This window comes from Phalaenopsis equestris, unplaced genomic scaffold (genome assembly GCF_001263595.1).
Source record: "Phalaenopsis equestris unplaced genomic scaffold, ASM126359v1 Scaffold000049, whole genome shotgun sequence".
Classification (NCBI taxonomy): domain Eukaryota; kingdom Viridiplantae; phylum Streptophyta; class Magnoliopsida; order Asparagales; family Orchidaceae; genus Phalaenopsis; species Phalaenopsis equestris.
In genome coordinates, this window is record NW_018164491.1 from 329,764 (window position 1) to 344,654 (window position 14,891).

At 31.6% G+C, this 14,891-nt stretch overlaps 1 protein-coding gene across 1 annotated transcript in view; it reads right to left on the reverse strand.

Moving 5' to 3' along the window:
- Positions 1–572: 572 nt before the first annotated feature.
- The window catches only part of LOC110019114, a 35,277-nt gene continuing 20,958 nt past the window's right edge, over positions 573–14,891 (reverse strand). The window contains exons 2-6 of the mRNA XM_020716686.1: positions 14,080–14,202; positions 13,738–13,917; positions 13,543–13,624; positions 3,058–3,122; positions 573–990 (exon numbers count right to left, since the gene is read on the reverse strand). Of these exons, the coding sequence (XP_020572345.1) occupies positions 688–990; positions 3,058–3,122; positions 13,543–13,624; positions 13,738–13,917; positions 14,080–14,202 (753 nt within the window). The 3' untranslated portion in view covers positions 573–687. The remainder of the gene's footprint in view (positions 991–3,057; positions 3,123–13,542; positions 13,625–13,737; positions 13,918–14,079; positions 14,203–14,891) is intronic.

Below are 14,891 nucleotides of genomic sequence, written 5' to 3' on the forward strand. Positions count from 1 at the left end.
ATATTAAGGAATCAAAAGCCTAACAATATTCTCAATCAAAAAAAAAAAAAAAAGTCATGCTCTTCTAAGAGTCATCTCATGGAAAAAGAAAGAAAATTAGAAAATATTTGGCAAAACGCTATAATTGCCTTGGTTGCTTTTCTACATCAATAAGCACATAGCATCTATCCTTATTTGTTGCTAAAATATTGGGTTGTGCCATATGACTTTCAGTGAGGCCAAGGTTTTTTGCTCCAGAAGTTGGGCGATTTCGGTTGTAGCATTCCCTATCGTTTGGAGCTGGGTGCATGTTCTAAAATTCTAATCATGTTATTTCAGATCTATTGCAGCATGTGGACAGTTGGATGTCAAAAACTTTGTTTTGGAATTTGGTTGCCATTTTAAATCTCTAACCTCTCTAAACTTCTTGCCACTTCCGTCCATTGCTGAGATCGTGATAAATTCTCATAAGGCAGTGTGCTAGACTAACGTTACACTACAAAAAAATAAAAAATGAAAAAAATAAATAAATGAAACACCCTCAAGAAATGTACAATTGGAAGAGCTTGGCCTGTCCCGTATGATGTTAAGTTTCATTGGTTTAAAGGATTACTTGGAGAATTGAACAAAAGAAATAGCCACTCGATAAAAAGATGAGTTTCTACCATAGAAACTAAATACAGAGAATGCCATGAAATAAGAGACAAATCAAAAGGAGATTTTTATAAAAACAATTACATGGAGGGCTAAAATATACAGAACAAATGCAGACCTTAGAAGCATAAGCTTTTGCAGGCTTTCTTTTCTGATGCCTGCAGTGGAAGACCTGCAGTAGGAGTCTCCAACATAATCAGCATAAGCTGGATCCGTTCCTGTCATGCCCCTATTAAAGCGATTCCTTGTGGTGCTAACATCAGTGGAATTAGTGTCAAGCTTCATTTGCATGTTGCTGAGATTCTCTAATTCCTTTTTCTTGGTGCGTATCTCGACAATGAGATTCTCTGCTTGTGCCTACAAGAAGCGAAGATATATCATTTAAGTGTATATTGCTTTTTCTCTCTATGGAAAGAAAATAAATACTCTCATCTAATTTCAGTTTTTGCATCAATTGCTTGTACAAACTTCACAGTGAAGCTCACATAATTGATTGTGACTCACAACATAAAATAATATATGGATCAAATTTCATAAATTTTCAAGATGGTTTAAAAATTGCTTGAGCATAAGAAAAAATAGGGAAGATTAAACATACAGTCTATTTTAAAAGTTTAAATTTACCTATGTATACCTTTCAATATATGCATGATATCATCAACAAACTCATTTGATTCCAAGCTATTTAAAAAATCCTATAACTTGATAATTATCTTATCATGCAGTCAGAGTCATTAACATGAAACTTTGATGCACTCAATTAATGATCAAATTATCATAAAAAATTTTTAAATCGAGCATTATCTTGTTTTAAAAATGATAATGGACAATTTTGATCTTGAATTTGGAGGTATCCAAAATTTAATTAGCAGGAAAATAGTGTTTCTCTTCCTATTAGGATGACTACTCTCCTTCGAATTTTGTTCTTATCAACCGCTTTATATAATTTTTAATTTCAATATCAAACAATTAATAGTGATCTATGACATGAGAACTATGCATGGGCCAAGTTTGATCAATTTTTAGATGACTACTCTCCTTCGAATTTTGTTCTTATCAACCGCTTTATATAATTTTTAATTTCAAAATCAAACAATTAATAGTGATCTATGACACGAGAACTATGCATGGGCCAAGTTTGATCAATTTTTAGATGATTTAATCTTTCATCGTGAATATGAATATATAAGGATGATTGGATGGCATATGAAAGGCTTTCCAAAAGTATAGTTTACCCATATATTTCACCAATCAAAATAATTTAATATATGCAAGATATCGTCAAGTTCACATCCAATTGAAAGTCTCTACATATACTTCGGAATCTCAATCACTTTATCATGCAGTCATAGCGAACTAGTGTTAAATTTTTTAGCCAACCACGAATGACATTAGTTTTAATAATATTAGCGGCAAAGGTCAAATTTGATCATGCAATTGGAAACCATAATACCAAAAATTAATTGGGTAAAGAACAGTGATTCTCTTGGAATCTCTTGGAAGATAGGAACTTATTTTTTTTTTTTTTTTTTTTTTTGCAATTACTATCATAATAATCTTCAAATTAAAAAGCACACAATTCATTGTAATGTGCAAAATAAGAATCAATGGTTTTTAAAACTCAATTTGTATTTCAATGTCAATCCCATCATAAAATTTTAGTCTTTGCAGTAGTTTTGTAATGCAGTTTTGTTTGATCGTTTTTTTATTACAAAAAACAATTGAAAGTATTTTTAATGGATGAAAAAGAGTATTTGTCACAAATTTCTAAGACTTTGATTAATACTCATGAATTATAGCCAAATTTCATTAAAAGTATAACTTTAATGTGAAGTTTCATAGAAGTTCTAGACTTCCGGCTGAGAGACTTGAAAATTGAAGCCAAAAATATTTATGAAGTTTCATGATGGTTTCGACTGAAATCGCCCTAATATAAAATCATAATTAAAAATTAAATATAATTGAGTTTCATCAATTTTCATGATGATTTCACCATTAATCAAATATATGTAAAATAAATGTATAATCGAATAGCATATAGAAGCTGTTTAAAATTTCTAGCACTACCTATATATCTCACCAATCAAAAACTACCCAATAATGCAAAGTTATAATCAACAACACATGATTTTAAATCACTTGAAAGTCCTTATACTTCAAAATCAAAATTAACTTCAAATGCATTTCAAGCCATCCATCATGAAAATTTTAATGCATCAAATTGATGAAAAAGCTTTCTTAAAAATTCTCATAATCACACTAAAATTATATCTTATGATGTTAAAGGGAACGATATTATACTTGTAAGTTATAACCTCAAAATCTAAATAAGTGGAGAATGACAGTTCTCCTCCAACGAAATGGAAAATCCAACAGAGAGAGAGAGGGAGACAAATCAAGGAAAATCTTGAAGTCAAAACTTACTTGCTTTGCAGTCAATTGTTCAATCAGGCTATGGAGCTGCTTTTCCAGTGCCTTCTCCCTTTGAGCTGCATATGATGAAAGGGACATCATTAAGTTTACTCACGAATTGCTCAGCAAAGCTCAGAACAGGCGTTCGATTTGAACTAGAACAAGACCACTGGAAAGTCCACTTAATACAAGAGTATGACATCTTACTTTTAATACATTCGAAGTCAGTCCAGATCGCATGACAGTTGAATACTATAATTTCACAAGACTTAAATACAAATGCAGTGGCAACAAAGGTAAACCTTTACTAGCAAGGGACAGCTGAGGTCACTATGCTTATACTAAAATTATCAAGTTCAAAAGATTTCAGGCAAATATAATTCATTTATATTCCTATTACACTCGCAAACAAACTTAGGGAGATTCATAATGAACATGATCTATGGATGTTTAGGTAGATACTAGAACCCACATTGTCCATTCAAGCCAATATAAGAAACATTCAAAGTTAATGTTAATTTAATAGTCTATAATAAAACCTTAAAATAAACAAACTGGTTATGATTTCAAATATATTGGCGCACAAAAATTTACCACAATTACGATGAAATGTAAGGGTTGGACATGACATCTTTGAAAAAACAAGCCACATATTAATCCAATTAGAGTTAAAAAGTGGGAAAAGGTTGATTATCTAACTAAAATGATATATGATGCATGTATGTCTTAATTAAGTTTTAGGTTTCGAAAAGAATTTATTTTTTTTCAAAATGATTACATGCATTTCAGAGCAACCACAAGCCACTCAAAGCAAGGCAAATTGAGCTTATCATTAGACTGTGCAGCATTCTTTGGTCTTAAGTTCAAGGGTTTAGCACAATTGTTGAACACATACAGATGTATTTTGTTTGTATTAATACGCAAAGTATTCTGATCTTAAGCCTAAGCATTAGTGCATTTATCAGATCCCATGCATAATATTATTTTTTGATATACTTTCACTATTGTATTGTATTTGAGTTGAAAGCTACTTCGTAGCTCACATAGTACTACAAATTTTTTTTGGATTTAATTATTTGGCAAATATGTTGCCGCTAAGATATGTGCAAACTCTTCATTTAAAGCTTTTAACAATCGCATTTAGTCCACTCATGTGTTGGTTCTGTGAATCTAGTTGTAATTGACATAAGTTGCATTTTGTCTTGAAATTTTTTGTTTGCATTGCATTTTGATCACGCGGGCCTGATAGGAAATATTTTTTCGCATATGAATGGATGTATCTTGGTGCATGCTTTTTGCTGATGATATCCTTCTCGTGGATAAGAGGAGAGAAAAAGCCCAGGAAAACTTGAATTATGGAGGTCTACATTGGAGTCTAAAGGCCTTCATTTGACTAGAACTAAAACTGATTACATGGAATGTAATTTTAGTAGTAGTAGCTCTAGTGACAGAAGTGTAACTTTGGGTGATCAAATTATTAAAAGGTGTGAACGATCTAGATATCTCGGGGTTTGTTGTTCAAAGCGATAGAGATATAGATGGTGATGTTAATAGTAGAATTCAAGTGTGTTGGTTGAAGTGGAGGAATGCTTCGGGCCATTTGTGTAACTTAAAGGAAAATTTTACAAGATGGTGGAGAGACCTACAATGCTCTATGGCGTTGAATGTTGGCCTTTAAAAGAGAAGCATAATACTAAGTTAAGTGTTGTCGTGATGAGAATGATTAAGTGGATGAGTGGCTTATCACTTAGAGACAAAAATGAGCAATGATTATATCTGTGATAGGGTGATTATATCTGCGATAGGGTTGGTGTAGCTCCAGTGACAAACAAAATTAGAGAGAGTCATCATAGATGATTTGGTCACATTAAACGTCGACCATCTAATGATCTGATTAGGAGGGCAGATGCTTTAGATTCAACTTTTGTTGAGAAAGACAGAGGTGAACCTAGGAAGACTTGGGCTTAGTGTATAAAAAATGATCTTAATTTATTAGAACTAGATGAAAATATGATACTAAATAGAACGCAATGGAGAAAAAAGATTTATGTAGCCGTTGGGATTAAGACTTTGTTGTTGTTGTTGTTGTATGAATGGATGATCTCATTTGCATTTCATGGTTCTAACATTTACGAGTAAGAGCATCCATTAATACTCATTTCACAAGATTTCAAGGCCCTTATAAGTCCTCTTGTGGTTCCTTTTTGGTTCTTTTCAGATCTTTCAATATGACATGTAACATACTTTCAAGTGTATATTAAAAGGTCTCGTTCTTCCAAATTGAGGAGTTGTCAAATTAATTATAGGTTCTATCTGTATTCAATTATAGTTCGCAGTTCTTATTCTTATAGATCATTTGAAGTGAGATGCATTGCATTTGAATTGTGCTATAATGTTTTATTTTTATAAATTTATAATTGCCTTTTATATTTGATCACATTATTGAGTTTAGAGATCATTTTGATTGTATAAATTTTAAATTCTTTTGCTAACAAGGCTCCTGAAAATTTCAAAAACTTCAAACAATATCTACCAGATATAAGGCATATATGGAAAATACTAGGCATTCCCATCATGCTTAAGAAAACATGCATAATTAGTGTAAGAGAAACCTCAATCATGGGTTTTGAAACCCACCACACTTACAAAGGCTTACATGAGGCTCTGTGTACCTACATCAAAAAAATGTGTATTACAAAGCTTTCTCTCTATTGAGATGACTTGTAGAGGCGTTTAATCCACCGCTCTTAAGAAAATGAAAATAAATCAATAGTATATGTACAAGAAAAGGGCATAACCTCTTTATGCATAATGGACAAAAGATAATTTCTTAATTGTAGTTTTGAGATTTTTTTTATTGTTCTATGCTTGAGATTTAAAACACCATTTGTCTTATATTTGTATTTCGCTGAACTTCACAAAGGAATTAGACTGATTTATCATTGTTAAATGTTTAGAAAAAAGAAAATATTTTCTATCCTGTGTATTCTAATACCATGAACTTGACGTATATCTTATTTTAACTTTTTTAAAGTTTCAAATTCCTTCTATCCTATATTTTATATTTTCATGACAAACTTATTAAAAGATGCATGATGGTGACTAGCTCTTCAAGCATATCTTAAATGTACATTTGTTTCAGTTGTGACTGTATGAAATCTTAGTCAAAAGCTACTATGGAAAATCTGTTATTTAAAAGATGGTGTTTCTAAAGCAGCTGATCTGTTTGAAAAATTAGGTTTTGAAAGTGTTGTTTGTGAATAAAATATCTGAAATAACCCTAATCTCAGGTGCACCCATGCCACTCTTAGGCAGCTAGCCGCAGTTGTGAGGAAGAAGCAAATTATTTTGAAAATAAATTTTATGAGCATAAAATTTATTACAACAACAACAAAGTCTTAATCCCACTGCGTCGGGTCGGCTACATGAATCCTTTTTCTACATTGTGCTTATTTAGTGTCATATTTTCATTCAGTTCTAATAAATTAAGATCATTTTTTATACAATAAGCCCAACTCTTCCTAGTTCTACATCTGCCTTTCTTAAAGTAAGTCGAATTTAAAAGATCAACTCTCCTAATCGGATCATCAGATGGTCGACGTTTCATATGACCAAACCATCTAAAGATGAATTTCTCTAATTTTGTCCGTCACTATAGCTACACCAACCCTATCACAGAAATATTCATTACGCATTTTGTCTCTAAGTGTAAAGCCACTCATCCACCTAATCATTCTCATCTTGGCAATACTTAACTTAGTATTATGCTTCTCTTTTAAAGGCCAACATTCAGTGCCTATTTAGTGTCATATTTTCATTCAGTTCTAATAAATTAAGATCATTTCTTTATACAATAAGCCCAACTCTTCCTAGTTCTACATCTGCCTTTCTTAAAGTAAGTCGAATTTAAAAGATCAACTCTCCTAATCGGATCATCAGATGGGCGACGTTTCATATGACCAAACCATCTAAAGATGAATTTCTCTAATTTTGTCCGTCACTATAGCTACACCAACCCTATCACAGAAATATTCATTACGCATTTTGTCTCTAAGTGTAAAGCCACTCATCCACCTAATCATTCTCATCTTGGCAATACTTAACTTAGTATTATGCTTCTCTTTTAAAGGCCAACATTCAGTGCCTATTTAGTGTCATATTTTAAAAGGCCCGAAGCATTCCTCCACTTCAACCAACTTGAATTCTACTATTAACATCCCCATCTATATCACTGTCGCTTTGAACAACAGATCCGGGATATCTAAATCGATAGCATTTAATAATTTGATCACCCAAAGTTACACTTCTGTCAATTGAGCTACTCCTACTAAAATTACATTCCATGTATTTAGTTTTAGTTTTACTCAAATGAAGGCTATTAGACTCCAATGTAGACCTCCATAATTCAAGTTTTCCCTAGGCTTTTTCTCTCGTCTTAGCCACTAGAATAATATCATCAGCAAAAAACATACACCATGGTACATCCACTTGTAAATGTCCAGTAAGACCATACATAACTAAAGCAAAAAGATATGAGCTTCAATAAAGTAAACCAACAAAAATAGGAAAATATTTGGTCAATCCTCCTTCAACTCCAACACAAGTAACAGCTCTAGCATACATATCTTTAATGACTTGAATATAAGTCGTATCAACACCTTTCTTCTCAAGAACTCTCCAAAGGATATCTCTTGGAACCTTATCGAATGCTTTTTTCTAAATCAATCAAAATCAAATGTAGATCCTCCTTATTATCTCTTAACTTCTCTATCAAACCTCTCAATAAATGTATGGCTTCAATAGTAGACCTGCCCAACATAAATCCAAATTGATTATGAGAAATCTTCGTAATACATCTTAACCTATGCTCAACTACCCTCTCCTATAATTTTATAGTATGACACATCACTCATCAACTTAATTCCTCTATAATTTGCACTCTTGTGCATCCCTTTTATAATTCAGAATGGGAACCAAAATACTCTTCCTCCACTCGTTAGCATATTTTTAGTTTTTAAAATAATATTAAAGAGTTTAGTAAGCCAAGAAACTCCCAAATCTCCTAAATATTTCCACCCTTCAATTGGGAATCATTAGGTCCTGCATACTTTCCACCCTCAGTTTTCTTTAAAGCCTCCTCAATTTCTTTTTTACTAGTGCGATTACTAATTCGATGGTAAAAATAAAACATTTTACTATTATTAATGATATTAAGATCGCTAAGGTCGATCATATTTTCAGAAACTTCATTAAAAAGTTTATCAAAATAACACACCCACCTATGTTGAATATCTTTTTTAAGAAAAATACTTTTTCATTTTCATCTTTAATACACTTTACTTGAGTTAAATCTTTACTTTTCTTCTCTTTTTGTTTGGCTAGTTTAAAGATATATTTTTCACCCTCCTTAGTATTTAATCTATTATAAATATCACTAAAATCAAAATTTTTAGAGTCACAAATCGTTCTTTTGGACTCCCTGCGGACCGTTCGATATTTTTCTTAGTTCTCTATGCTTTTACATCTAAAACAATTTTTATAACATAACTTCTTATATTTTATCTTTTCTTACCCATTATTATTTCACCATCAACTATTTTTTTTTATAAAAACTTTTTCTTTTGATTCCCCGAGTACATCTTTTATTACTAGTTTAATAGTGTTTGTTACTTTATCCTACATAGCATTTGTTTCTTCATAAACATTCCAAATTTGAAATCTTGAATTTTACTCAAAAAAAATTTTATTTGTGACTTTTAGGTTCCTCCATCTAATTTTACAATGATGAGTTCTAGTATTCAAATCTAGAACTAATAATCGATATTGGGTACTTAAATAATCACTTGAAATGACCTTACAATCTTTACAATCTCGACGATCTCTTCTTCTCATAAGAAAATAATCAATTTGTGTTTTATTAGATTCACTCTTATAAGTAATAAGATGTTCATCTCTTTTCTTGAATAAAGTATTAGTAATAACAAAATCATAAGCTAAAGAAAAATCTAAAATGACTCTACGTTCTTCATTATTCACTCCAAAACCGTAGCCACCATGAATATTTATAAAACTTTCTACCACTCTACCGACATGTCCATTTAAATCTCCTCAAATAATATTTTTTCTTTAAGAGGTATCACTTATATTAAGTCTGCTAAGTGATTCCAGAATTTATCTTTAGACCTTATATCTAAACCTACTTGAGGAGCATAAGCACTTATAATATTAAAAATCTTAGTATCAATGATAATCTTAAGGGTTATAATACTATCCCCAACTCCATTAATTCTTACAACATTATATTTCAAACTCTTATCTATAATTACACCTACACCATTTCTAGTGTGACTCTTACAATAATACCAAAGCTTAAAACCTAAGTTATCAATCTCCTTAGCCTTTTCTCCAACCCATTTAGTTTCTTGAATACATAAAATATTAATCTTTCAACGAATTATAATATCAACTAATGAACATAAAATTTATTAATGAGCATAAAATTATTTTTAACTATTAATTGTAAGGATCAAATTTTATACTTCTTAAATCAATTAATTTTATGTCTCATGAAGTATAATATTGACAAATTAACCAACCTATTATTTAATTAAAAAAATAAGGTGACACGTACATCTAAAAACCTGTGGCATACATTAAAAAAGAAACTTTGAAAACCATCTTTTGCCTTTAAAAACTTCATCGAACCTTCAATTAAAATAACGAAATGGATTTTCAAAAGAAAAAATGCGATGGGTAAAATAGTGAATGTAGTAGACAAATCCACCCCAGACGCAGAACACGGGATGCGGGCCGCGGTCACGAGGGAGAAGAAAAGCAACCGTGAGTTATAATGCAATGCTAGGAAGCACGAATCAAATGCCTGATTCGGGAAATTTGTTTTCAAAGTTGTCTGGAAAGCTCAAACAAATGCACTCTAAGTAGATGGCCTTAAATGTCTTATAAACAAAAAAAAGTTTCCTTAATTTAATCTTATGGTTTGTATGAAATTTTAATTGCTCCAGTTTTGTGCATTGCACTTTATCGGACTTGTTGAAGAAAGTTGATATTTCAATTTAACAATGATACCAATTTCATACAAAAGCAACCGCGAGTTACAATGCGATGCTAGGAAGCACGAATCAAATGCCTGATTCGGGAAATTGGTTTTGAAAGTTGTCTGGAAAACTCAAACAAACGCACTCTAAGTAGATGGCCATAAATGTCTTATTAACGACAAAGTTTCCTTAATTCAATCTTATGCTTTGTATGAAATTTTAATTGCTCCAGTTTTGTGCATTGCACTTTATCAAACTTGTTGAAGAAAGTTGATATTTCAATTTAACAATGATACCAATTTCATGTGCAGATCCCACTTAGTGGGACAAAGGCTTGTTGTTGTTTTTGTTATACCAAAATCAACTTGATGCATTCTTGAGCAAGGATCACTCATCTTATTTTTCTCAATTTGTTGAACAATTGAGAAAATCTAAACTGAGTTAGTTGAACTCATCAAATAAATAGGCTTAGGACCTAATGAGATGGGAGTTCTATTACCCTGGTCATTTCGATAGCATATTGGGTAATAAAGTTGACAGTGAATCAACCATAATTGAGTGTGTTAAGTCCAACCTTTTTGACCCGCTTAAATACTAGACCTAAACTATAGGCATTCATGGCTTTTTTAACTTGATTTGTTAAAACTTACTCAAAAATTTTATTTCTTAATTTTTAATATCATTGAGCTTACATGCTTACAAATCTTCTTGCATGGTTGTGAGGACCCATCCTTGAATGACAATTGTCTCTTTGACTTTTTCTTAATCCCTCAATTAATTCAGAAAATCTTCTCGATTTTGGTCACTTGAACTCATCAAATCAAATATATTTAAAACTTGATCCTCTTATAATTAAACCGACGAAATGGAGGCCATATTATTGCTCATGTTCTTATGGTGTGGTAAGAGAATTGTCAACAACTCGATGATATTTGAACACATTCGGTTTGACCTTCTTGACCCATTTGAGCCCTTCTTGACCCATTTGAGCCATATAATTGAGCTATAAACGAATTATGTTTCACTAACTCAGTTTGTTAGAGCTTGCAAGCTTAGAAAATCTCTTTTTTTCCTCCAAGGTCTAGCAGATTGTATATATGAGAATCTCCTTACATAGTTGCATGTGTGTTTTCTTGAATAAGAGTTGTCTCTTTAATTTTATATTGACCCAATGACCAATTAAGAAAATCTCTCAAATCTAAGCCGCTTGAACGCATCAAATCAGAAAAACCCAAAACTGGGCAACCTTATAATCATACTGACAAAACAAAAGTACTCTTACTGCAGACAATCAATGACTTCTTTAGTAAAAAGAGTTGTTAATTACTCGGTCATATTTAAGTGAGTTGAGTTTGTGCTTCTTAATCTGTTTGAGCCTTAAACTTGAGTAATAAAGACTTGTGTTTCCCTACTTGCAGGATCAAAAGTCCTCTCACTTGCCTTTAGAATTTTGATAAATCGAGAAGACAAACTTTAGCTTTAATATTATCATAGATATACTTCGAAAGCTGATGTGTTTTCGCTTATGCCACCAGGCCTGACTTAGCGACACTAGTTTTAGGTATCTATTTAATATAAAAATTTTAAAAATGTCTCGCCATAAAAGAGTAATAAAATCAATTAATAAATATAAGACTTTGAAAGTGCTAGTAAAAATTAATGATATATTACGTGTACTTCTATGATCAATATCAAAGATCTGATGCCAGCAAGAACAATGAATATGTCCTCTAATATGATAATTCTACTATCAAAGACATCACAGAAAAGTATGGTTATGGATAAGCATGATTAGGTGGTTCATTAAAAATGATACCATTAAATTACAGTGACGAACAAAGCTCACAAATTTCCCATTGGCCCAAATCTCCCGAGTGGAAAATCATGATGTGCACTTGATAGCGCATGAATTGACTTATAATTATTCTCTCAGACAGTTCTATATCTCAAGTCTATAAAGTTTAGAGAAAAACAAAACCAATGATTGTTGAAAAAGATCTATTGGTCAAGTTGAATCAACTACCTCCACCATCAAAATATACTGGTCCATTGTGATATGAGATAACATAATTATAGGATTTTGATCAAATTCATTATAAACCTCCTGCCCGCATTCACTATAAGCTAAAGGTGATAAATTTTATATAATCTTAAACCAAACTACTAGTACTATAAGGAAAACATTCAGCGCTTGTTAAATAGCCTTGATTGAAAATTCTTTCACATGACCGAGAGGGATAATTAACCATGGGAAATTACACCCATGAAAACTTGAAACTAGATCATAAAGTCTACACAAAATAAGAAAAAAATAATGGATAGTATTTTATGTGAAATTCAATCTATCTTATGAAAAATTGACTCCGAAGCACAATCTCTCTTAGAAGAGTTGGACACAATTTTTAGAGACCATAAGATCCTTAAAGAAGGTGTCTAAAATGGCATAAAATGGTTAAAACACTTTTAAATAATACTTTTACCAAGTGAGACCCCTTTTGACAAAGAAAAAGAGGATGATAGTTTCAAAATGTAAATTGTTTTAGCGAATGTGAAATCGATGATCATTTGTTAAAAATCAAATAATACTTATATATATATAGAAGCCCATTTAATCTTTTAAGCAAAAAAATTAGAATATAGATGGGAACATGCCTTGAAGGAAAGAGAGAGAAATGCTTACATTAAAAGTATGGTGGGGATAACACTAGTTAAAAATAGCCTTAAACGATTTGAGCATGTAAAATAGAGGTAGATATTTAGTAATAAAGAAAGTACATAAGACCAAGGAATGAAAGAGTGATCATATAGGATGGTTGGATTTTGTAAAAACAGGTGTAAAATAGAGATAAACACATGTAACACCCAATAGAAATGATATATATATATAAAGTGTCAGAATTTCCAAGCAAATATCATTGTAAGACCTCAGTTGGCAGTTGAAATCAAATATCCATTGTCTGATGCTTGATCTTGATTTTTTTTACTGTGTGGTAACTCTTAAAAGAGAGCAGTACTGTAATAAGTAATTTTAATTGAGAAACTTTAGCAAGAGAGCAGTACTGTAATAAGTAATTTTAATTGAGAAACTTTGCTAATATGCTTGGAACTGTAGGGCTGAGATAGAATGTTATTCAATGTAATCTTTGTGAAGTTTGCAGTTCAGCGGAAGAATTTTCATCAGTAATTTTACCTGATCCTAGCAATTATCCTACCGTCCTCTTCAATCCCACAATAATAGGAAAAAAAAATTAGAGTAGGGTTTTATTAAAAAGTCAAAAGTTCTAAAAAAATTTCTCAATTTATTGATTTTAACCCATCCATTGGTCTTATTGCCGCAGTTAAACAGTGATCGTTAAGATACAGACTTAATGAGTCTTTAACAAGCAATTAATGATTTATTCACTTCTGAAAAAATGAAAAGGATAAAGGTACTAAATCATACCTGGAGATGGTTTCTTAATAGATTCATTTTGCACAAGAGACCATTCTTCCTCTAATCTCTGAACCATCACGTCCAAGGAATTCTGAGCACAGAACACGGAACAATGGAGACAAAGTTTACCTTGTCATTGATTCAATTTTCAAGTCATTTGGAAAAAAAAAAAAGATGAAGGAAACTAATGGAGAAAGAGCAAACTAATTCTGCTTTCTTTTCTTCTAATTCTTCTGATTTCACACCCTTCAAATGTTCATCCAATAGATCAACCTGTTCGGCATAGTTAGAACCACTTTCTGCTACTATGGATTGACTCGACCTCACCTCAGCTTCTATTTTTTCCAGGTTTTCCTTTAAATCCTTTTCAATAAAGTCTAGCTCCTACAAGCAAGCAATGTGTAAAGCATGCACATGTTCCTAAAAAGTAGAAATATTAATGAAAATAGGTGTTGCCAGCATTTCCACAATTTTAACATAAATCATAAATCATACACATCTCAGCAAAGAATAAAAGTAGGTGTTACCAGAACACATAGTTCTCACCTTCAGTCTAGTTTGGAGCTCATTAGATTCATTCTGTTTTTCTTGATTTTTCTTCTGGCAATTTGATATAACCTTTTCATATGCAGCATTTTCATCTTGGACAGAGACCTCTCTTAATTGTGCCTAGGTAAATGATCAAGAACTTAGATGAATTCAGGAAATAAAAGAGCATATAAGAGAAAAAAACAAGCAAAATAGTAAGAAGATAATAGACAGATTTGAGCTTTTTATGAGCAATAACATTATCGCCATCAAAAGCAATAATAAGCAATCATAAAAGTAAAGCAATACTGATCATTTTTATTTTCATTGCACCATGTATATCAGAGGGAAATATTTAACACCTGAAAGTCTGTCCAAAATAAGTTGTGCTTCTGGTTCAGCTAAGTATTCATATAGATCGGCTGGAATTCTTTGTGAAACATAATTCTAGATATGTTGAGAAAAAAGTAAATATTTTGTCTAATGTTGGGGTAATATAATTATTTTTAATAATAAAAAAGTTTGACAGCAACTTACTTGCACCTTTCACATTTTAGCAAATTCAGTTGTAAAAAAGTGCTTCTCCCCGCAAAAATTCTAAAAACAGTGAGAAAGTTGTAGCCAAACAGCACTTTGGAAGCAAAAAGCAAAACTATGAAAATCAGCCCCAAATGGACGGCTAAGAGAAAAATCCAATTGGGGCAGCTGTGGTGATCAGTTCAAAATAGATGTAGAACCAAGCAATGTTTTAAGCTTTAAGCTGAGGAAAAGCTGCCCCATACAACTATCACATGTTTAATTATTGAGGTTTTATTAAAAATCTAAAATCT